Below are 25,292 nucleotides of genomic sequence, written 5' to 3'. Positions count from 1 at the left end.
GCAATACATCAACAAATAAAAGTGCAAAGTAAATAATCACTGTGAGCAGAAATATATAGTCGAGACAGCACATTTTGAAATGTGCAGAGGTGAGAGTCTGTGATCCCTTGAAGAGCCAGGACCCACGAACACACTGCCATATGGCTGCCGGCACCTGTGGGATCCAATAAGAAGACTGTCAGCAGTTTTTCATTTGCACTTACATTGCAGGATGCAAGGTGTGTGCATCTCTTCATGTCTTCCATGTAAAACATCTGAAGACAATGGGTGAGGCATTAGCAAGATAAATACGTGGCCAAACCCCAAAGAGAGAAGACAGATTGGTGCTAGGAGAAAAAATGAAATTACATTTTGTGCTTAACAGCCTACCACAAGAAACTGGTTGAGAGGGGGAATGATGCTAAGTATGAGAGGCAGTTCCTTCTTTTCTCACAAAGTTTTCCTTGTCTGAATCTCACCAAGCCAAAAAGAGCTTCTCTAAGGCTCCTTGTCCCCACTAGATAATTGTTTTATCTTTGTTTTCTTTTGTTCCTGCTTCCACCATTGATAGCAGCCTGAGGGAAGAGGGGTGGAGAAATATGTTGCTTCTGCAAAAATCATTCTAGGAAGAATAGCCAGAACATAAATGATACTGTTTTGGCTTCAAAAGGGTAAGCAGGTGTCTTAGGAGTCCCAGAAGAGCGATGTGCAGGCTTGTACAAACAACCTCCGAATCATGCCTGTTTGTTATTCACACAAACAGAGTTGAAACGGTCTGAATTCCTCAGTTCCCAGAATTCAGATGGTGCACAATGGCCCATAATGAACAGCACCTGTGCTTACCTCAATTACTACACAGAGCCAAACAACAGCAAGAAGGGCTTTCAAGAATATTTTTTCAATAATAGATTTAGTTATGTCTTTCATAATTGGATTCAAAAGCTCAAAATTTCATTTTGCAACTTGTTCATGAAATTTGTGTGAAAAAGTCTGGCATTTATTCAAAAGAAATACTCTATGAACAAGAAATTGCAAAACAGCCAACTGCTGGTAACTAAGCAGCCAAATTACAGTCCAAGCACTTGGCAAATACACCGGCTTTTTTATTATTTCAGTAATTGAATTTCTGTTAAAGTGTGGAGCGTAATTTAACATCAGGAATTTATTTATAATACAATAGTGTTTCAGTAATAAATGCATTATTATTGTCACTTTTAATGGAGTCTTATGTATTCCCTCAGAGACTATGTGGCAGACTCTGAGACAACCACTGCATCAGTGTTGTTTGTAGACAATTGAATTAATTGGAGACAGGGTCATTAACTCGACCTGAATACCTCTGATTGCTTCTGTAAATAAGGTTAGAGAGCAAATGGCTAATCTTTGTTGTCATTATAGATTCTTTTTACATTTTCACACTGCCTTGTATATTAAGATCATTTTGCTAAGCAGCTTTTCAGGCTGTCGTTGTGTTTGCAGTATTGTCTTGCATGGCATACAACCGTAATTGTGTCAGACTTACATTTCATTTCCCATATCTGTATAAAACATGATACTAGAGAGAGACCTATCTGAATTGCAGCACATAAAAACCATTGGACCAACAAATTAATAAACCAAAATGAATAAGCTGTAGCATTAAAAAATAATCAAATCACAAAACGAAAGTTGATTTTGTTTGCTTTTGTTTGAAAATTCCAACCTGCGAGACTTGCCAGGCATAATACAGTGAGTCCATTACTCAGCTGGGAACATGACCTGCAAGGCCAGCTCTGTCTGTACCAGCCCGTGAGTTAAATGTTAACCCGACTTCTGGCATGGATTTTCTTGGAAAACGAGCAGCAGGCTGTCATTTAAGCGCAGATATTTTTCAAGGAGAGATCCAAAAAAATGTTGTGAGCACGCTGTTCTATTTCTCAACAAACTTAATAAAGAATGTAGCCTGAGAGGCCTAGGAAGGCATGCGTCAGGAACAAGAGACACCCTAAACTTGAGAATGAGGTCAGGTTCATATTGAACTCAGGAATACCAGCTTGTCATCACTCCCATATTCCACCATATACTTAAAAAAACATATTGCTTTCTCAGAAATGGTCTTGTAAGTGGAAGAAAACAGCTGGCAGTGTCTTATAATATGCCTGGTATTTGCATGTATTTCTTTCTTTCTAAATTTATATTCAAGATGGGCTTGAACCCAAACCCCAGATATGCAGTGTGAGTTATCCAAACTCTGGAGCCAAGTGTGGGATCCTGAGTCCATCTGTAACCTAGATGATAAGTGATATTTTATGAATTCAGATTCAAAAATAACAGCCTCTCCACTTCAAAACTAGCAAGTACAGCTTTCAGCTTCCAAACTCTGCCCATGTCAAACTCCCATTGACAGTCTGTTGGCACAGGAATCCAGCCTGACTTGAGCGTGGTGGGAGGAACATGCTGCCACACTATGTTTTCTCGTCAGCAGCCTCTGCACAACTTACTTACAAGAACATTTAGGGATGCTGTTTCATTTAAAAAGCAAAGGAGGAAACAAAGCATTGAATAGATGCTAAATTGTTCCAGGGTTTTGAAGGCATCATCTGAACTTACTGACTGGCCTTGTAGGTTTTTCTCAGGAAAGATGAGAGAGACATCAGCCAAGCAATGTTATTACTGACCAAGATCCAGCTTAGCACTGATCTGAATTTCAGGATGAGCTTTTTAGGTCTGGGCCACAGTTTCTGTGTCTCTCCCTGTACATTTGCAGGGGATGCAAGCACTGGTGGTGGTTCACCTTGGAGCCCTGCTGCAGAAGCCATCAGCCCTGCTCAGCCTCTTTGACCATTTGTGCTCCCTTCTACTGTGAGGGCTGGCTTTTGAGCTCTGTCCTTGGTTCATTTAGCTTTCTTGTCCATGATTTCCCAAATAGGGCAGGCAAAATTAGAGGGGATGTTTTTTTTTTTTCAATTCTAATGCAGAAAATAAGTTGATACTTCTCTACTTCCCTGCTAGTAGAGTGACACCTCTCTCCTAATTTTTGTCATTAATGAGCAAGAGAGCTTCAGGTCTCATGTAACAGGCAACCACCATAACACACTAGAGCATTAGGAGATTGAGGCTGTCCAGGCAGATCAGTGAAGAGCACATTTGCACCTTACTGAAGGAATAATTATCAAGTTGAAAAGAATAAAAAGTTCAAGGGTGATCGAACTTTGCCTATTTACCTCTGTATTTGTGAGGAGTTTGGATGTTCCTGACCTTTGCTTGTTGGCAGACCTTCAACAAATCATTGCTGATACAATAACCCTTCATCAGTCTGAGGAAAAATGGATGGTATTAATGTTGAAAAATCCATTTCTTGTAACTCAGGAATGTAAGTGTCCAGAATGAAAGCTTCTTAGCTGGAAGGTTTTCAAGAAGAAATAATTTAATGAATCCTAAAGATCTAAGTTATTTTGCCCATATTTTAACTGCCTCTCCCAGGCATCCCAGTTCCTCTCAGCCTACGTTATGAAAGCAGGTAGTGTGACCGAGGGGATAGAGCACTGAAGTAACGCCTCAGGAAAGCATCCAGTGTTGCAACTGTTTCTTCTAGCAATCCCAGATAGTCTTTCCAGCTTTAAATCAAAGCTGGCTCCAAGCTTGTCCTCGGCTTGCACACAGGCAGTGCACTTCTATTTGCAGTGTTTTGATTTGACTCCCGCAGAGCTCCCTCCTGAAGGTGCTGAGCAGCACCAGCTCCCTCTGGGACACATAGCATCTCTTGTTTGCCTACAAGATCCCAGCAAGTAGGCGCGGAAGCTAATAGGATCCTCCCTTTATTTTGGTGTTGATGAAAAAGGCTGAAAGGCAAGATTTGCAGCCAGATAAGGTTAAAGAATTAAAGATTCTCTGTTTCCTTTTGCTGTCATTCAACATAACAAGCACAGAAAATTCTATTTAAAATAGCTGAGCCTTTTGACTTAAAGGCTTTTCATGTTGAAGATTTAAGATGTCAGGTTTAAACATGACACTGATAGTATTAGGCAAAGTATGAGAGCAGATACTTGTAGCAACTGTCATTTTTTCTGACTGTTTATTAATGGCCTTTTGTGATTTATAGTGAATGTTGTGAAGGATCTTCAGGTCCATTTATCACTCAAAGGAGCACCTTTTTTTCCTTAATACCTACGCATGTCATAATTAAGGGTGGATGTTACTTAAAGATTTAGCTCTCTTCTTAATGTAAGATCCTTCACGATGATATTTAATCCTAAATAGATTTAATACCTTTTTAAAAAAAAAATCTATAAAGCAGTGTATTATGTAACTGGCAAAAATCAACAGCATTAAAAGGAGCTCATGTTAGACAGAAATATAGAGAAGGTTTAGATTTTCACTCCAAATGGAGTTTTTCACACCATTTTGAAATAAATTGTCAGGAAGACACCTATGTTTGAGCATTCAGCTTTATTAATATTTTACTAGACAGGTTTCTCCTTGTTCAAAAAACAACTCGTGTGCTGAGGTACATCTTTATATCCATGAAGGGCTCTGGTGGTGTGTCATAAATTCGTCATGTGCCTTTAGGAATACGTCTTTAAAAACTATTTCAGAGTAATTGCCCATTATTAATAATGATTACTGCTTTTTACTATTATGGCAGTAGCAGTGAAACTAAGTGTCTGCCTGTGATTTTCATTAGTGTCTGTGTACTTCGGTGGCTCCTGTTCTCCTACAACTTAAATCTAATGAACGTAAATATACTTGTAGTCTCACAATTCTATCTATATTAAAAGCAGGGAAGAATACCAGGAATTTAATTGTTTTGCGCATGAAATCCCAAAGAGACACAGGAATTGATCGGGTTTTCTGAAGTGCCAGACCACTGCTATAATCACAGGGTTGCCTTTCTTTAGAAAGGTGCAATAGTTACCTGCATAGAGGTGGATTATTTGTGCCCTTATCATTGGAGTACGTGCCTACAAGCCATGCCATGCCCCTAGCACCACTCCTGCTCTTTCCTGCTTTTTGCGGTGTATAATGCATGGAGATTGACACCAGTTTGTGAGCGGCTGAAGCTCATTTAGTAAAATATTACCCGATTTGTTCTGATTCTACTCAGTTTTTCTCTCTGCCCTTTTCTATGTTGTTTTGCTCCTCATACTCCTGACAATAGCCACAGTTGAAGCAGTCTTGAGCCTCTTCTAAACAGAGGTGACTTTAACAGACTGCAGCAGGCTGTTTTCCCTTCTCTGGGTTGCAGAGACTCGTGTTCCCAGTTCATCCCCTTTGCTCCGGTCTGGAAGCCGTTACACTGCTGATCTGCTCCCAAGGGATTCCCCTGGAGAGTAAATCCCCAGACAGTTTCCTGAGCTGGTGTTGTGCCACTCCTACGTAGCGCACAGGTGTGAATCACTGCGTGTGTTCTGTAAAGCTCTGGAAAATCAGGATATGCCTTTTGGCACCTTTTCAAGCCCAGAGGTGTTGTCTTATACTAAAAAAAAAAAAAAAGAAAAAAAAGAAAAAAAAATCTTGCTTCCTAATGTTTTCTTGCTGCTTGTTTGCTCAGGATAGTGGAATTAGCTTTCCTCAGAGAGCAGATGAGACTGGAAATGTTCAGGATTTGGAGGAGTCATGTGGATCTCTCTGCACCAGTATGCTTTGGTCCCAGTCCTCTTCCCACTGGGCTCTGTAAGCTGGATTCTGTTTTCAGTTAGAACTGAAGTAGAATTGAGTTAGAAAGAGCAGAGTAGTTCATTTACAATGTTAGATGTCCAAGTTTCTGCCATACATGAATGAGAAAAAAGCCAACACTTTGCTTTATAGAGGTTCACTTTGGACAGTTTTTATCATGACCACACTTTGACTTTGGGGAATAAGTAAAATCAAAGCGCAAGTAAGTTGCTCATTAAAAAACATTTTAAGTTAACTTAAAATTATAAATCAGTAGAGGGGTGAATATGTTCTAAACTTTCACTGAAGATTCACAAAGTGTACTGAAAGACGCAATATTCCACATTTCCTTTGTGGAAAATAAATAAGTTTCTATGCATCAATACTCATATCTAGCTTGATCCAGTGTGGCAATATTGATATAATAAAATGGTTCCATTTACATCAAATGGGGCCCTTTGGAGTCTCGCAGTAAGAGACTGTTCTTCTTCTTCCAGATGCCAGATAAACAGTAGCACATCAGGGCATAGAGTAAATAATGCTCTCTGACACTTGAATCCATTCACTAAAATATTGTACATCAAAAAGTCTGCATACATTACATTCCCTGAATAATATCATGCTCATAAAATTCTTTCCAAACTCTGAGGAGAGCAGGGTGATGCCTGCACCAATCATGGATACGATATTCCTTTTAATATGCAAAATCCCTTTCTCTTCCATGTCGAGTGTGTGCAAGAGTGCTGTGAAATTGGAAGGAAAGCCATTACCATACCAGTAGTTTAAAAAGTTTTTAGGTGCCCTGTTAGGGATGTGCCATTAAAATTGCTCCTGTTCTGTTTGTTCTCTAGAATTTCACAGGCAGTTTGGTGTGTTACACCTGTTCTTTATCACAGGTGCGATAGAAGAGTCAGAACTTACTGTAGCCCAGGAATAAAACCAGGAAAAGGATCGGAATAGGACAGGAGAAGCAGTACTGTAGTTGAAGTCACATTGCAGCGGTATATACACAGTTCCACCTAGGATTTATGGCTAATGTAATTATTTATTGGAAGGCTTTGACCTTGCTACGGATTCTTGGCAGCTTTTCCCCACTCTATTCATTACTAATGCAAGCTGTCAATCACTTTAGTTCTGCTTTGACATAGATTGTGGCTCATAGGAGTTAGCTCTGTCATTCTTTTTATTTCTTTCATCTTTACTATCCTTTTTTATGGTCTTTAAAGCTGGAAGTATAAAAGGGTTATATATATATGAAAAAATCTGTTTCAGTAACTCTATCAACCTTCTTATAAACAGTCTTTGATTAAAACAGTTACTTTGAACACAGTAAAATGAGAATGTGGCTTTTTACAGACAACATCTTGTAAATTACCCTCCCCCTCAAAATAAGTCAGAACTTGTATTTGCATTACAGTGTTCAGGATTGATACAGGCAGATCAGCTGCCACATCCTGAATAACGTATTAGAGAGGTTTTCCCTTTCCGTGTGTTTTGACATGAGAGACCCATCACAAGTGATGTCTTACTACATGTGCTGATGTTAGCTGAAGTAACAATTTCCACACCTTATTTCATTTCGTTGACCTGGGTGCTGATTAATATTTTAAAAGGGCTTGATACAGGTTTTCAGTTCCTGTGACAACCCAATCTTTGAAAGTTTAGATTTGAATCCTAGCAGCCTGATGATAAATAATTTAATACTAACCAATAGAAAGGCAGTGAACAAATCATTCAGAGCAATCCTTTTCTTTAAAAGGCAATCTAATGGCGGTCATATGTAAGTTTGAAGATACAGATATGAACAATTCATTATAAAAAAAATGGCAGCTCCCTTTCAAATTAGAAGACAATATTACTTCCTGATAGTGGTGTAAGAATAGAAGAGAAATAAAACTTGGTTATTGAACAGTTGTGGTATTAAATTCTCACACTAAATATTAGTCTGGTAGGTGCTGCTCTATTATTGTCTGCCAGAATAAGGAAGCAGCTTTTTTTGAACATTTACGCAGAATTCAGTGAGCCTAGTAACTCCAGTAATGCCCCTCAGGTTCACAGTTTTTCTGTAGACTCTGGAGGAGAAATTGGGCTAGCTTCTGAAAAGCTGGAGGCAGTTGGTTCCTCTATCTCTTCTCTCAGAATAAAGCGTAGTGAGTGGGAGAACAACAGTATCCCCCCAGGAGTGAGTGTTACTGTCTGCTCTGGTAGATGCTGTGGTGTGGTTGTGGTACACGAAAGTCTTACTCAGAGCTGGGTGCCCACTTTTCAGTGCCCTGTGCAATCAGAGTCTTTGTTCTGAGGAATCTGCATTTTAAGTAGACAAGCCAGATTATGGGTAGGCAACATAGTCTCTCTTTTACTCAGCAGGAACTGATGCACAGATGTATTTTCTTCTCAGACACAAAGCAGAATTCTTCCAAGTCTCAGTCCAGTGCCTCAGCAGAAAGATCAACCACTCCGTCAAGTCTGTAGTCACTTTTCCAGCATAGACCTTCCCCTTTCCAGATTTCATTGGTTGAATTTTCCCTAAAAATAGGCCTGTGTAGTAAAGCAACCTTTGTAGAGTGCTGCTTCTTATGGAAATGCATTGACACCATTGATAATACTGTCAACTCACTGGTCAGTTCCCGTCTACAGTTTCCCACTGCCCAGCAGCACTCTGCTTTCTCAAAGTTTACATTTTGATTTCTGGGTAGAGCAACGGAACAAGTGGCCAATTTGTCGTTATCCTAAAAAGGAAGGGTTGGAATGAATAAGCCTATTGTTGGAGGGCACTGTCTGTTTGCCAAATTCTCTTCACAGTAATTAACATGACTCCATCTAATTGGTGAAAAGTTCAGGGAGATAGCTACAGACTTGTTAGGAATTTTTGTTCCTTGATGAGTTTTACTGCAGTAGTCTGAATGGTATTACTCTTTTTTTTTACATATGTATTTACAGGGTAAAAAGTTTATTATTTTTCTTATTAAAGGTTAATGAGTTTTAGTATTTCACATTATCTTTGTTGTAACTACCAGATTTAATCTTGAAAAACGTTTATTACAACAGTAGAGTAAATGATGTGTTGAAAATAATATAATAATAGTCTAAATGACAACAACAACAAAAAAAGTGTAAGCCACATGTTGGGCCTTCAGTTCTCAAGGCAGCATAATAATCCAGACACATAATGATGCCACGTCTGGTTTAATTGGCTTTGGAAAAATAACCCATGAGTTAAAAAACAGACGAGCTGCAGGAACACATTTAAATTTAGGCAGATCACCCATACCAGTGAACTGCAGTGAGAGAAAGATGGTTGGTGTGTGATGGGCTTGATGCAGGTCCTCACCAGGAGCCATCAGCAGCCGGCTCCAGTGCCTGCTCCTGACAGATGCCACAAACCTGCCCATCTCAGCTGCTCTGTAGTTAAGCTTGAGATCAACAAGTGCTCAAAACCACTGGCAAGTACTGGTGTCTCTCATCTCCATAGCACAGGAGAAGCTACTTTGGAGAGGTGTAAGCAGACGCTGATCCATCTGGCCTGTGTCACGTGCATGTTTGTCCCCCCAGAGAGCGTAGCCGAGGTCAGGGCTCTGGGCCGGGGCAGAACGTGGCTGTCTGCTCTGCAGGATTCAGCCAGGTGCTGAGCACAGGGCCTGGAAAATGGGGAGAACAAAATGAAAAGGGGGGAGCAAAACTGATGTTTCCATTAACTGCAAAGAGGCCTCACACTTGGAGAATGTGACAGGCCTGCACCGAGTGTGAGGACGATTGTAATACCTCTGGTGTTTGCTTTGTGTGTTTGGATTGCAAGCTCTTTGGCCCAAGGACTGTGTCTCATCGTGTATTTACACAGATCCCAGCGCAGCAGGTCACTGGTCTCAGTAGGGGCCTCCAGTCTCAAGTGATAATAATGAACTGGCTTTCTTCTAGGTGTTATTTACCCAAACAATACTGTGTTCCATTGCGCAGCATTGTTTTTACTAATATTTTTTTTTCAGTTCAAATGAAATAAAAACATTGTCCACCCAAACACTGAGGAACAATATGAGTGCTCATCTGCTGCTGCGAAATAAAAATTCAAGAGTTTCAAATATCAGTGCTTCCTGCCCCCTTTAGTCACTTTGAGGACTGGTGTCTGATGATAAAATGCTTTAAATCCTTTTTAAACCTTGTCCAGGCTGGCATTCCTTGTCTGGATCTTAGCAACACAACAAAGCTTGCTTTGAAAGTCTCTTAGAGAAGCAACCCCCACTTCATGTAGTTGATACTTATGTGAAGAAGCCCAATTTATTTGTATAACAGCTGCTTGAATGCACATTTGCAGAATCTATCCCAGCTTCTTTTAAAACATGTGTTTTAGCTTTAAAGCTGAACAAGTCTTTGGGAAAAGTACAAACCAACCAGTTCTTTGAACTAAAAGATACATTTTATTTAAGGAAAAAAAAACCAAAACATAACACAACTCAGAAACTTATTTTATTTGAAGCAAAGATTTTTTTTTTTCCATGCACTTGTATGTGAAAGATCTGTATATTTTCTTCTGTTCTGCTGAACCGCATTATTAGGAGTTGATTGTGCATGTAACTATGTGCAAGATCTTGCTATCTTTAGTATGGTGAGATGCTAGGAAAGGCATTTTGGGTTTTATCTCATTGTTTTGCAAAGCGTACAGACAGAGTTACTCTCAACCCAAACTACATGATGAGAAGAGAATGGTTCTACTTTAAAAACGTACATCAGCAATGATGTTTTCAGCATGAAACTGCCCGCTGTAGCCAAGGCATAATTTTATTATCCTGGATGAAAGACAAATACGACCTCATTGTGTTTTGTATGAAAAGCATTATTTTGAGTCTGTCTGATTCCTGCAAGCTTGCTGAGCTGTGTTATTCAGTAATATTTGGCATATGATAACTTCTTCTGAGGCTGGTGTGCAGAAAGAAAGAAAATAAGGCCAGGTTGGAACGGCCATCTCTTTCCATGGTTTTATTCTTGCCCTCTGGGTTCTTTCTCAGACAGTTGCAGTCTGCTGCAGTACAACTCCAGTTGTTTTGTGTAAGCGCATCGCAGCTCAGTGTCAGTTCTCTTCCAGAGTGCTAAAAGACGTAGATAGTGTTTAAAGGCTGGAAAGGCCTGGCCTTAGCTGCTGGGACGCTGGCTTTTCCTTCTTTGATCTTTTCTAAGACGTGATATTCTTTAAATCAGTTATCTCAATGAGAGCAAAGTTGCCAGTACTGACAACAGCACATTTTCTTACAGATCTGCACGGATGTGTGAGCAGCCCCACACACACCCTTCTGTATGGGGCTTGCCTGGGCATAAACCACACCAGGCACCGAGTTTGGAGTCTGGTGGAGGTTGAAATGCCATGCTACAAAGGTGCATTAATTCCTGCAGGAACTGGGCTTCAGGGGAGGTGGCTGAAGCCCCACCAGCTTGGTGCAGCCATGGACCAGCATGTGCCAGGCAGCTGTATGCCCAGCCCTGAGCTCTTGGAGAGGCTACTGAGGGTTCAGCATCTCTTTGTCTTCACAGCCAGCTCTCTGCTAAGGTTGTGAGAACTGGAGTTTTCAGCTAGGATGAAACGTTAATATTGCCATGGTCACTTCCATTTAGGGGTGAAAACAGAAAATAGAAGTGAAACAGACGAAGTTCACAGGTTTAGGGAAAAAGTAATTCTAGATTCCAACTTCATTGATCTGATAATTCCATAAAAAAGATTTTTTTTTTTCAAGGCTGATGTTTCATTTTCGTGTTTTAGAATGGAATTGTCATGTTTGCCTCCTGAGTTTGGGAATCCTTGAAGTTTTTTCTATTTTGTTCTTATTCTTTCTTCTTGGAGACAAATTCCACTTTTATGTACTTTCAGTGTTTTCCAAACAGAGAATACGAGACCAAAAGTACAAGCTACTGCTCCCCAACAAACACAGTCATGTTTTCTCCACTGTTCTGTTTCCTTGTTTACTGTAAAAAGGAGTGAAAAATGTATTTCCCTACACTTTCTTGAGCTTCGCTGAGAAGGAGGGATAAAGAAAGTGCACAAATGGTTTCCAAAAATAATTACATTAAATACAAAGTGTAAGATCCGTTTTTTAATTCAGCGATGTTTAGTTTTCCGTGATACTTTTGGAAGTGCCCGTATTTTTAAAAGCATCTGTTCTCTTGATTTACCTGTTACTTTCAGTTGAATTTTTTTTAAGTAGCTCTACTTGAGTCAGTTGAGTGAAGAGCCTCTAGAAAAAGGAAAAAAAGTATACGCACTTAATGAGCAACAAAGTTAGTGATCTGTAGCAATTACCCAAGTGAGTAATTTTGTTTCATTAACGCACCCTAAAGCACCAAGCTGTTTTGTCAATGGGCACTGCAGGGCCGTTGCAGTGCTCAAAGAGACAGTTATGTTACCAACCGCGGTGTAAGGGATGGGTTTACCAACAAGGAGGGAGAGAGAAAGTAGCTTAGCGTAAGAAGAAAATTAAAGACCATCTATTATTGTCGCAGAAGCCAGTGGCGATACATGTAAAGGTTCTAGCAGAGCAGGGTCACGCATTAGTTTTTTTCTGGGTTTTCCAACTTCCAGTTTTTTGGTTACTGTGTTTTTTTAAGAGAGCATCTTGATGCACATAGCATCTCATTGTGAAAGGAGAAGGAGGGCATGTACCTGCCTTGCTTGAATCCTTCTCGGAGGAAAGTAGAAAAGCAGATAGCAGAAACGAAGGCAAAGCTGTATTATAACTTCCAGGCATTTCTGGATCACTCGATATGGGACACACACAGCAGATGATATATTAAAGTGAAGTATTGAATATCCATAAAGGAGTATGAGCAAATGGTGTCAATTTTCAAACACTTTGCTTTGTCAGCTTCACAAATTTAAAATCAATCATCAAAAAGCCTCTGTATAGATCAGCTGAAGAGACGGAAAACCTTATAGTTATCTCTCTGCCAAAAAAAAAGTTGAAATTAAAGATGAGTTTATAAAGACTCAGACTGGCAGAATTCTGTAGTGCTAAAAACTGGGATCATTCAACCTATCAGTTTAGAAATAAATGCTGAGGAAAAACAATGACACCCAGTGCACTGCTAATAAATACATCTTGGAGGACAGTTGAACACACAGAAAAATAGATTTCACAGAGCGGCTTATTTTCAGCATGAATGCCATTTTCTCACTGCATTATCATAAACATGAAAGAAAAAACATCTATAAATAAAGAATTCTTGGGCAGTCCCTGGAGACTTGTCAAAAATATGTAGTTTTTGTACACCGCAGTGTAAAAGTATTCATTAAAATTAATTTTTAAAGTGCCCTGTCCAATATTAGTTGCCTGATGATGTCCTTCCTTTGATCATAAATTATAAATGAACCAGCAAAAAATGAAGAAACCATGATTCCATTAATGAATTATTTAAGTGTGATTGTTAGTTTTCACAGTCATTGGGGTGATAAGCTGAGGCTTGTGACACTGAAGTGTTTCTCATTTGAGGGGGGTGATGATGTTAGTGTCATTAACCCCATTGTCAGTGTGTCCCGTGAAGCATAAACCCAACTGGCGCCTTTGGTGGCTGCACGGTGGCGTGGCCGCTGGAGCTTTCATTGGGTCTGTACTGCAGGAGAGGGAGTGGACACTGAGGAAAGTCGGTGTGAACAGGGTCCACTGGGTGGTTCCCCCAAGGCAACACTTTAAAAAAGATAAGCGACATACTGACACGAAAGGATCTTCTCCCCACAGCAGCCTGCCAGTGCCAACGGCACACACAACCAGCTTGGCCCATTCCAGCGGCGGCTCTGGGAGCTCCAGCGAGTCTGAGAGCAGCTCTGAGTCTGATTCTGACAGTGAGAGCAGCTCCAGTGACAGCGAGTGCAACGAGGAGTCACGCAGTGCCACCCCAGAGGTAAAGCCACACTCTCAGCTCCTCCTCAGTGGGGACTCAGAGAGGGAATTGTGGAAAGGAGTGAAATCCTGCTCCCTGTTAGGAAAATGTGGGAGTTCTGTGCTATTTGATGCTGTCGACTTTTATCTCCCTTTACAGTTTTATGTGTATGACCCACATACTCATTCTGGCTTTTGGAAGAATCCTTCTCGCCTACATTTGAATTACTTTAAAGAAATATTTATATTTTTGCCAGTAGCTAGAGAAGATTTTATTGACACAGTATTCAGCTGGGACTAAGAAAGGCAACATGACAAAACTATGTCTTCAGGGACCAGCTAAACTTTTTAGTTGTATTATATTTCTCCAGGGCCACATTGTAAACCAGATAAGGAAGCCTAATTAACCATAAATACTTCATAAATACTCCCATAAAACTAGTGGTCACCACTAGTTGACTGAAATAAAAGGGTACGTTAAAAATGTTCTCATTTAAAGGGAAAAACATTGCTTCTGTCTGAGATTTGTTCCTTGTCATTCTTCAAACTGTAGCCTGAACCTCCCTCAACAAACAAATGGCAGCTGGATAAATGGCTAAATAAAGTGAACCCCCACAAGACCATCATCAACAATCAAAATGAGCCTCATGGCGAGACCAGCTCCCAGACCCAGAGCAACCAGCAGGCCGAAGGGCAAAACAAAGGGAAGCTCAACAGCAGCCTGCCCCCGACCGATTCCAAAGACCGGGCAATCCTTAGTCCCATTCGAGAAAAAGCCAAACCGCGGGTTGCCCAGAAAACCCCAGAGGCAAAAAGTTCCAAACAGAAGTCACCAGCTCATAATGAGCCAACTTCACAAAGGACTACTGGGAAAAAGCAACCCAAAAAGGTAGAAAGGACTTCCAGTGTAGAAGAGTATAACTGGCCCAAACCAAATAATACCAGCAACACTCCCAAAGAAAAAGACACACAGGAACCCCCCGAGCAGCCAAAGGTTCGAACTAAAGCAGCAGTTGGGAAGACCGCTCCAAGGAAAGAACCACGAACCAGCACAGGTCTTACTTCAGAGAAGAAAAAGTACAGAGGCCCCAGCAAAATTGTCCCTAAGTCCCGGGAATTCATCGAGACGGATTCATCTACTTCTGACTCAAACACAGACCAGGAGGAGAGCTTGCAGGCTAAGGTATTGCCAGCCTGCGCTGGGCCTGGCAATGGTGTCAAAGTGAAGGACTCTGCCAGTAACATCCTCAGTGTAAGTAGTTTAACTAGCAATGGCAGCAACACGTCCATTGACCAGACCAGCAATGACTTGGAGGAGCAGCTCTTTTCTCCTATCCCAATTGTACAAAATGAACTTCTGTCCCCGCTGAGAGAATATGAAGAACTCAGATCTCTGTGGGTGAAAATAGAACTTAGTTTGCTCTCCAGGATACCTGGACAAGAGCCTTTTGAGACCACGTCTGTGAAAAGTGAACCAAGAGAGGCAAATGTGAAACACAGGCGACCATCTCGAGAGTCTCCTACTGCAGCAGCTGAAAAACCATCCACAAAATCCAAAAGGAAACACAAGGTAAGTAGTTTTAATTGTCTGGGGGAAAACACTGAATTTCTGTGCATCCCCGAGGTCAGGACCGCAGTCAGCGATTCCTCACTGCACCTGCAGCAGGGCTGTAAGGAGGCGTCATATCACTAAGGCTTTATTGTTTTTACAAAGGACATACATTTACAAGTGCATTACAAATTAACATCAGAAACTAGTTAAAAACAAACTCCAGCTGACAAAATAAATGAAAAGTATATTTTTTTAATATGTATCTTACCAGCTTTTTCACTGTATGTGCTCACTTACCCGTTAATTTCCAGTGTTCTGTAATCTGCAGAAAGATCCCCAGTGATGAGTTTGTATTACTATGGGTTCAGCCATACTCAGAAAAATGTAACTTCTATTTGGAAGGCAGGGTTTTGTCATCTGCAGAATTAAGGCATTTTCACCACTGGCTTTAACAGACATAGCTTCATTAAAGTCAATGGAATGGCACTTGCTTATGCTCCTGGTGAATTTAGTCTTTATGTTATTTTGTTGTATGAACAAATGCGATTCATAGAAATATCATTTGCTTAACTAGCTGCTTTCTCTACACAGCTACCTGAAAAAGCAAATATATTTTGACTTTAGGCGTTATGTTTTATCATGTGTTTTATGTTATTTATGCCCAAGGGTATCTTATCTTGTGGGATATGACAGTGCACTTCAAACTAAATGTGTTTTGAGAAAAGAAACTGAAGTGTTATATCGTAAATGAATTTTTGTAGTTAGTTTTTCCAGCTGAAATGGCTGTGCTCTGGTCTATCTGTGAGAAGTCATCATAGCGTATTTTTTTATACCCTAAATTTTATAAATCATTGTGAATGTGACTCCAGCTATCTGTTCTAGTGACGTCTTGAAATCCTGAGTTTGAGCACTCCAGTGGTATGAGAGAGTTAATACAAGACAAAGACAGACAATGCCAGGCAGACACAGAGTCTGCACCCCTGCCTACCTGAGTCACTGTACTGGCACCTTCCCTGAATTAGGTGGAAATAATCACATGAGTAAACTCGGCAGGTTTTTATTCAATTTATATGCTAGCTGTACACTAAAGGCAGAGATGTAAGAAGGAAGGAGAAAAGAAGAAACAGGAAAGAGATACATAAATATCCAAGCTTATGTGTATCGATAAGTACACAAGAGTGTACATTAATTAGACAAAAACCCTTCTTGCTAGGTAATTTAGCAAAGCATCAATATGATGGAGAAGGAATCTTGGCTAAAACACAAGTGTAGTATTGGCAAGTAAACTGAGGGCTCCCAATAAAAAAAAAAATAGAGGGGTTATATGAAAGTTGGAACCTCATAATTTCATTAGCTGGGGCTTTGAATCAGTAGCAAAATAAGGAGTCTTGCTCTGGGACTGTACAAACATAAGCTATGCTCTGAAAGAGTCCATTCAGTTGCTCTATGGTTGTTCACTGCTGCCCAAGGGGAAACAAACCAATTAGGATGACTTAAGGATATATCAACAGTTAAAACAGAGCAGGGTTTCTAAATCATGCTATTAAAAGATTTTTTTTTAGCCATCTACTAGAGGGCTTGAAGGCTGATATGAAGGTTCCAGTGGCAGAGCAGTAATCAGCTTTGCTTGTATCATCCAGGTTTGGGCACAAAAGTCATGCGTCAGGGAAACTTTCAAAGCAAATTTTAAACCAGCTATCGCTGCTAATGACTGCCCCAGCTCAGTCCTGTAGTCTTCTAGTCCTGTGAGGAATACTTACTCAGGAAAGTTTTCCCATCAATTTCCATTAAGTCCATGAGTAAAAGCTATTTACTTGAATAAGATTTGGTGCTATCAAGTCATTCCATCTGAATTATTAATTAAATTCCAGTGCAGTACAGAAGATAACTGTAGCACATGAGGCGTTTTGCTTCCTAATTATCTGGCTGTGTCACTTGTTATATAACTTCATGTCATGTATTTGGAGCATGTTTAGCCCTGATTTCAGGTGACTTTCACTTCTCTTAGACCAGTATTTTAACTGCTGCTACTGTAAAGGAAATACACTGAGATTCTTGAGCTCCTCTTAATGGCAAGTGAAATTGTGCATAGATGCTGGATCTTTCAGTCTCTACCTTTTTTGTCAAAGCAGCCAGAAAGCCTGGATACCTTTGTTGAAAGCAAGAAGCAGCGCCTGGAGGACCCTTCAGCTTCATGCCTGCTCCCACCTTGTATCTCTCCAATACTGAATCACAGATTAACCAGCACTAAAGAGTAAGTTCTTTTTTTCTTTTTCTTTTTCACATAACATTCCTGAGGGATTTCACGGTACTGTTCTACAAATGTCTTTGCTATAGAACCAGATGGGCTTTACGGCCCATAAGCCTAAGTGACCCGGCATTGCTGTTCCCATCCATCAGGAAGAGGACCCACATGGTTTTGGATGAGATTCATTCATCCTTCTGATGGACTACAGGAATTCAGAGTGCTACCACAATCCTGGTGTACTCTTCTACCCCCATACCCATCCTTTCAGTGTTCTTTCTTCTCCTCATCATCCTTAACCTCTATGGCCAGATAATCCTACTAAAAGTGGCCTTTATTTGATTGCCTGGAATTTATTTTTTTTAAATTGTTTTCATAAAAGACAATTTTCAGTTTTATTGAATGAAATAATGACTTTGTTGTTCACTTCAGCAGCTCTTGTTCTTTAACTGTGTATACAGCAGTGCCAGAGGTGACCATCCTAAATGTTTCAGACATACGTGCTTTGTATTGCTGCAGACATATAATTGAATAGTTTGTGCCTTTCAGAGTGTCTTTGAGAGATGGATGTAACGCTTGAGCAAACAGATGCCACATAAATAATGATTCTGATTAATATAATCACAAGATTAACATTCTATAAATAACCAAAGAGTCCACTTCCCTTCTGTCATCAATTTCGTGCTTTTAGGATTTTGAAATGAGGCACTTCTTTCTACTTTGCACTTGGACAAGCAAAGAATCAAACCCACAATGTGTGGTTAGGGTTCTGAAAACAGTTGGATTGTAGTAGTATTTAAATTTAGATGACGTTAAAAAGTAATTTATGAAATCGCACACAAATTTTAAAATCCGTAAAGAAGGTTGAGCAGCATTTTATTTATACTCGTGTAATTGCGGAGTAACTTGAACTAACACTTGAAGTAACTTGAGTAACTTGAACTAACACTGAGAAAATCAGAGTTGAAGTCTGCAAAAGGCAGATGAGTTGAAAGTTGCAATGTGACTGTAACGTGTTGCACATTTGATAAACATCATGATGGGTGTTGCCTGATTGTCATTGCTATAAATACAATGAGCAGAGATATATTGCAGAGGGAATCAAGAATTATCCATCCCAAACACCTCCACAATCCATTAAAAAAATCTTTCTATTCTTGTCGCCAGCAAGCCCTAAGGATCCACCCCCAACCTGATGTTTCTTAATTTGAGCTTGTTTTCCAGGTCATTAATTTGATACCTCGGAGCTTTCAAGCCTTTGCTATTCTCTGTTAAAATACAATTGTGTCCATCAATAGTTATTTCGGTAGGCTAGCTTTTCCTCTCCTCTGCTTCAAGTTTTGAAACAAAATTTTCTGACTTCTTTTGCACTGCAGTGACTAAGACCTGGATCATGCTGCATTTGTTATTAGTGTCTTCTGAGTTCACTTGAAACAAATGCAATATTATTTGATAATTCAGGTCTTCAACTCCCAGAGATGTGCAACTGAATATAGATCAATGTACTTCCCAAAAGATTAGGGAGGTGGCAGAACTGTGTGACGACAAATTTCTGGAGAGCCCCAGATTGTTTTTAAGCAGTCGGGAGCAGTTCTGTTCTCCAGAGGGTTAAGTAGAGTTTTAAGAGAAGGCAGAAGAAAGGGGAAGCTGAAAGTGCTGCTCAAGGGCATGGAGGAAAATAACACTTCAGCGTTAAAAGGTTGAAAGACAGGCTTTGCCATTTGCTCCTTTATTCCCAAAGATCCTACGTTTTCTTTCAGAACTCCTAAGTCTATATGTAAAGACTTTGAGAAACAAGGGTGATTCAGCTGCAGGTATGATGATGATGTTCATCCTTTAAGAAAATGTTACGTCCCACGGTGGATGTTCTCACTCAGGAGGAACCTTGGGTCTCTCCCGTTAGAACTTGATCCCTGTGCCAACAAGACAGGTTCCCCAACGCAAGCTTCAGAGATTTTCATTGGTCTTTTTTATAGACACAAGACTGTTTTGACAGAAAGACCATGATCTGTGGGCCATAAGTTGGAGGCATTCCAGAGTCTGGAGGAATCCAGGAAAGAGAGGCCACACCTGTGCTTTTGCAGCTCCCACTGCCTGCCTGTCTATGGTTTAGGCATTTGAATACATTTCTCTCATAGTCTTTCCCTAAATATATGAGCTCAATAAAGCAAGCAAAGATGCACAAGTAATTTTTAAAGGGTTGCCTGTCTAATATGGGCAATCATATGCCTAATTCCCACAAGTTTCTATGACTACATGTGCAATTTGAGTATAGAAATTTCCAATAGTCAGTTGTGAATTTAAAAGCCATTCACACAGCCAAAGAGCCCGTTTGTATTATGTAGTCATTGCATAAGCAACAAGTTATCTCTCTGTTTGTTTTTTCCCTCACACACTCTGGGGCTCATGTCTTTTCCTAAATCTGATGTGACAGTTAAAATATAGTTACTCAAACTATTGCCAGTGTATTTTCTTTATTTCTGATATTTCATAGCAAATGAAGGAATAGGTGATACTGTGTTTCGTCCAAGTAATTCATAGTAATACCTTGAAACACTGCTGTGAGGCTGGATTTTTGTCAGATCAGCTGCCCACTTTGCACCAAAGGATTATTTATGTATTTACTTGCTTGCCAGAGCAATTTTAAATGAAGCTGAATACTGTTCATATCTGAACACCTGACTGGTAGACCCAGTCCATACGGAGCACTATTTGCCAACATTTGGCAGTTCGTAACAACACAGAGTTATTTGCTGATGCAAACGGTGAGTCTGAATTCCAGACGAGACTCCTACAAGTGAAACATGCCTTCCATGTAACAGGCGTGCTAGAAGTCTGTCTGAGGCAAGTGTTTCAGCCTGTTGTTCAAGATTTCCTGTTCCCTTTTGTTTGACCTTTAGTTTAAAGAGGCACCTGTACTTAGCAACATATATTAGCCGATCACATTCCTTGGGTAGTCACAACGGCATTCGGTGGGGTTCATTCGTAGTGGAGGCAGCCTCCTACCTCTGACAGTGACTTCAGCTTCATTCAGTTGCTGCCATATGGTCCAGCCTAATGCAGGAGTGACCTTTCCCTGCTAACCCTCTGCAGAAAATCAGATACACTGTCAATGTGCGGCATTTCAGCGTGGACAGGGAGAGCAGAGGCAAAGGAAAGCCAAGGATTGGTATAGACAATGGCTTTGTCTCACTAACAGGCCAGAGATACCACTGCATACCACGAGGAGTGGATAAAGAAAAGGCAAAGAAAGGCAGCTTGAAATTGTGAGAGTAGATGGAGACTCTCTCTCCTTCACACACTGACCTCTTGTTGCCTGCTTGCTTGCTTTCTGCTCTAAAAGAAAGCAGGCTGGAAAAAAAAAAGCAGATGGGGATCCTTCTCATTCCTCGATAGCTGGCCTTTTCAGACACAAAGATTAAACCCTGCAGCCAGAAGACTATCAGTTCTGCTTGTATTTTTTCCTTGCACTTTTATTGTGTTTCTCCCTAGATTTTAAATATAGTTTAACTAGCAGTCATGTCAGCAAATTAAACCGTTGAGTCTCGGTAATTATTGCAATAAATTCGTTCAAAATTAGCGATCGCTGCAATCAAAGACCAGTTTCTTAGCGCATTAACAGCCCAAAGCAAAGTGACAATCTGGTTAACTGCTGGTAACAACCTATTTCATGGAGGTTATTGTTAACATAAAGGCTTTGGTGTAAATCTGAGGGAGGTAACGTTGCTACATAAATTATCAACTTAATTCCTGCAAAAACTCATAGGATTAAGTGGGCAATAGGGAAAAAAGAAAAAAAAAAAAGAAACAGAATTATAACCGTAAAGTATTGTTGTTTGGTTTTTTTTTAATTTGAGTTATGTAGAAAAAAAATTCCTCAAATACGTTTTCCTTTCCTTTCCTGGTTAAGTCTTCCCACCCACAAAATTACTTGTGTGCCAGAAGTGAGTAGCTGCACCTATGTCTTGGATTGCCCGATCTTATATTTGAGCCAAAAGATGAAGTGAACTGATGAAGTTTTAAGTAGGGAAGTTTTAACCATGCAGCTGCCTTAATTTTTTCTTGTACGACTCTTAACCCCTCCACCTCCCTGAAGCAGCTGAGGAACATTGCTCCGATTGCTTTATATGTGCGTTAAATTTCCCCGTGCAATGGTAGACTCTGTGCAAGCGACAGTCACGGCTGTGCTGAGGAACCTCACTAGCGGGGCAGGGCCAGATCCTAAAGGGGACTTGGCCAGTGGCTCACATTCAGTTTTAATTCAGGTGCTTTTGAGACAGATCTGCCAGAGTTGGTTGCTCTTCCCTTTGCAAAGCTGTACACAGGAGAAAGAAGAGCTTCACACACCTCGGCACACAGGGGAATGGAGAACACTTCACTCTCTGCTCCCACCCATAAATGCATATCCAGTGTTCCCCATGTAGGACACTCGTTTGGGAGGCAGAGGGTTTGGATTTTGCTCCTGGGTTTTTCATTAACTGTGTCTGCTTTGCCTCTGTACAATCCAGTAACACATGTGTCTTTTCTTGGGATAGTGCTTACCCTCCTTTGGAAAACTTTCCTCTGGAAAAAGTTCAGAGTATTGTTGTGCTATAGCTATGGTAACTTGTCTGGCTTCCAAAATGCCCTTCGAGGGGAAGAAAGCTGACAGATGGGGCTTTGAGTGAGAACTTTTTGGAGGATATGTTGCAGGACCACATGTGCATAAAATAAGTTTCCTCTAAGAACTGTCAGTCCCTTCCAGCCTGGTTGCTTTCCTTTGATCTTCTTCAGGCCCTTGTGTTTTCTGAGCAGGACGGCATCCATAACGGTCCTACTGTAAGGCAGTCTGAATTCTGTACTCATTTTATTTCTTCAGCCTGAAGATCTTTAATACCAGAGAGTTTCAAATAAGATATTTTTAACTCTGCTTCAAACAAATTAAAATAGTTTTGAGCAGAAGAGCTGTAAAACCTGAAACATGGGATTTTGTTTGATATAACTCTGTTATTTCACAGATAGGCTAAGATATTTTTTTTTATCACCAAAGGTCCAAAGTAAGGGAATGACCAAAGCAGGTATAGATATTGATACTGTTGGTGAAACTGCAGAAGAGGCCAGACTGGAATGGGAGAGAGTTCCAGAATGAGGAGGAAGGGAACTTGAATTGCCTTTTCCTCTTTCCTTGGTTACTGTAAGGCAAAGTAGATCTATAATTCCTGACACTGACTGAAAGTGACTGGGAATGAAACATAAATTCGTGTTGACTTAATTTGTTATTGAAATTTTAGTCAATAATCATGAAAAGTAAATGATCCTGTAGTGCAATATTAGATGTCTAACAAAAGATTAAAATTCAGGTTATCTTCATTGACTGACCTAGGACAGTACTGAAAATAAAAATCTATGAGTACATTAACATGTTAAACAATCAGTGGGGTGTTAGGTTTTGGTTTTTTCCTTTTTGATGGATTTGAGGGGAGAAAGGTCTAGCAGGTTTGGTTTTTTTTTTTGTTTTTACTGTGTATCACAGCTGCCATTTCTAGCCAGCTACCAGTTTCTGTACATAAAACAGACAATAGATTATCATATTACTTGAGCTTTCACATCAAAACCACATTCATTTTCTGAATCACGTTCAATTCATCAACCAATATTTGCTCAAGGGCTTTTGCCAGCTGCAATGTATCATTTTAATATAGTGTTGAACATTGGTTTTATTCTGGAGGTCAAATAATTATTATCTTCTTATTGTTATGGTTATCATTCTGTAGTTGTTATAAATTATTTTTTTTTGTTCACATGCCACGTGCTATTACCTTTTTTTTGCAAAGGTTACTTATGTGGGCCCTAATCCACCTTCTAAAAAGATGCTTAATGTTAAACATGTAAATAGCCATACTTGGTGTCAAAGGAGCTAACCCCATACATAAAACTTTCCAGCACTTTGCCGATTCAGAACCTCTGTGACCTCTCAAATGAAGACTGACTCAAATTAGCATTTAAATTGGGTACAATTTGTACTAATGCACTGGAAGTTGTCCTCCAAATCTGGAGGTTTCCACAGTTGTGGAAAAGGCAGAGGTAGCTCTTCTGTTCTACCCCCCTTCAAAAGGGGTAGCCTGTCCCCTTTTGACTTGGCTCCTCGGACATATTTGAAGGTAGAGCTGGCTTCTCAGTAAATAAAACCTAGAGCTTTGTGCTAGGGAGGATTAACCAGGATTCTTAAAATGCAACTGGTTCTTGTCTGTGTCCCAGGAGCAGCAGTAGCTCAGTGAAGAAGGTGGCAAAGAAGAGAGAAGAGAAGCTGTTCCCTCCTCCGTTATCCCCGCTCTTGGATGAGCCTGTGCACCGGCGGCACAGCAGTGACAACAGCTCCTTCAGTCAAGAGACGAACATCACAAACACGTCTCAGCCCAGCAGCTCTTCCTCCTCGGTTTCTAAACACAGAAAGAATGAAAATAAATCCTCTTCTAACCCCAAAGGAATTTGTGTAAGTAACCAACCTCAGTTGCTAGAAGTGAACAAGATAAAACAAAATTAACTTGGCTTTGTTCTGTTTGATTTTTGTTTTCCCGGTATCTATTTTTAAATGCTTAGGTAGCCCCACTCAGGAGCAGTGAGGAGTGGATCTTTGCAGGGCTGGGCATAAGCAACTCTTGCAAGTTCTATTTTTAGGTTAGCGTTAGACATCTACTTGGCGTTGTGTATCCCTCCCTGGAACATCTGGTCCCTGAGCCTCAGACGACAGCCTCTACAGCCACCAACGAGCTGCATGTGGTCCCTTAACTCTGTAGCTACAACCCACAGATTTTGAAAATAAAACATCAAGAATTTTGGTATCCATCACCTGAATAACTACCTCAAATTCTCACCCAAAATCAAGCACTGTAGTTATACTGATTATTGCTGCCTAAACTAAACAAACAATAAAAATCTAACAAAACTCTGCCTGTCTATAGCACACTCAACATGGAAATATCTTCTCTCAGGTTTGCAGGCTCCCAGATTCCAGCAGTAAGGTTTATTTGAACCTAATCCCCATGAATTACACGTATAAGCTTTTAGATACCATGTAAATAAGGGGTTTTTTTCCCCCAAAAAAGGCCATCATTCTGTCACAGCCATCTCCCAATCAAAGGTGGTCACATAGACAATTCTTTCTTGCTTGCTTTTCACCAGATTGAGATGGGGTTTTTTACTGAAAATACATGAAAAAGAGACAAAACTAGAAGCTGTGTAGCAAATTCACTAAAAAAAACGTAAAATTTCACATCATTTTGTCATCCTCTTTTAGAGAAAAGAGGGAAACTTCAGGTTTTTGGCCTGTTTTAGAAAACAGTCCTCCGTTAAGAGTTTCAAACATATCATTTAGTATCAAACTGTATCTCAGTATCACTGTCAAAATTAAAAGACAAGAAGAAAATTCTACCACAGAAAATGGCATGCATAGCCCCATTTTTCACAGTTCGGTGCTTTGTGAGAGGTTGTCACCCTGCACTGTAATAGTAAAACTCACAAGTTGCATTGGATCGTAGGTGACAAATCACTTCACCTTATTCATTCATCCCTGTTGCTTTCTGATATCATTGTGTCGCTTCAAGCTGAGAGAGTAATACACGCGCGTCAACTGAAATCAATGCCAAAATGAACTGCATATGTCAGCAAATAAACAATGCTATGTAAACAGTGGGGACACTTCCTCCCACTCCCAGCATATCCAGTCAGATCTATCCTTGGTTTATCTATTATCCTGGTACATGAAATATTTGCCTTCTAAAATACATTAGACTTCTTTCCCTAGTTCATTGGTTCATCTGTAAGTTAGTTTATCTGGTTGTGGACCTGGCTTGCAAGTTGCAATTCCTCTGTTTAAATGCTTCTGTTATGCTTCTGGTTTTAGTCAGAACTCTCGACTTCTGCTTTCCATTCTCTCTGTTCTGGTGTAGCAAGGGTGAGGAAACCATTCCTTGCTGAAATGTGAGCAGACTTTTCAGACACCTTAGAGTTAGCTAATAATAATACAGGGAAAAAAGGTTACATTAGT

At 40.2% G+C, this 25,292-nt stretch overlaps 1 protein-coding gene across 2 annotated transcripts in view; it reads left to right on the top strand.

Moving 5' to 3' along the window:
* The window catches only part of AFF2 (ALF transcription elongation factor 2), a 345,930-nt gene that overhangs the window by 290,655 nt on the left and 29,983 nt on the right, over window positions 1-25,292 (top strand). Inside the window, exons 10-13 of one of the 2 annotated variants that reach the window (XM_086756076.1) lie at window positions 13,329-13,491; window positions 14,023-15,039; window positions 17,154-17,275; window positions 23,504-23,738. In XM_086756076.1, coding sequence (XP_086612202.1) covers window positions 13,329-13,491; window positions 14,023-15,039; window positions 17,154-17,275; window positions 23,504-23,738 — 1,537 coding nt within the window. Of the gene's footprint in view, window positions 1-13,328; window positions 13,492-14,022; window positions 15,040-17,150; window positions 17,276-23,503; window positions 23,739-25,292 lie in introns of both variants that reach the window. The other variant, XM_086756075.1, reaches the window with a different exon arrangement.

The sequence above is a fragment of the Chlamydotis macqueenii genome, chromosome 11 (assembly GCF_036417535.1).
Source record: "Chlamydotis macqueenii isolate bChlMac1 chromosome 11, bChlMac1.mat, whole genome shotgun sequence".
Taxonomy (NCBI): Eukaryota; Metazoa; Chordata; class Aves; order Otidiformes; family Otididae; genus Chlamydotis; species Chlamydotis macqueenii.
The sequence above is the reverse complement of the archived record's forward strand: the minus strand, read 5'-3'. Positions and strand labels throughout refer to the sequence as shown.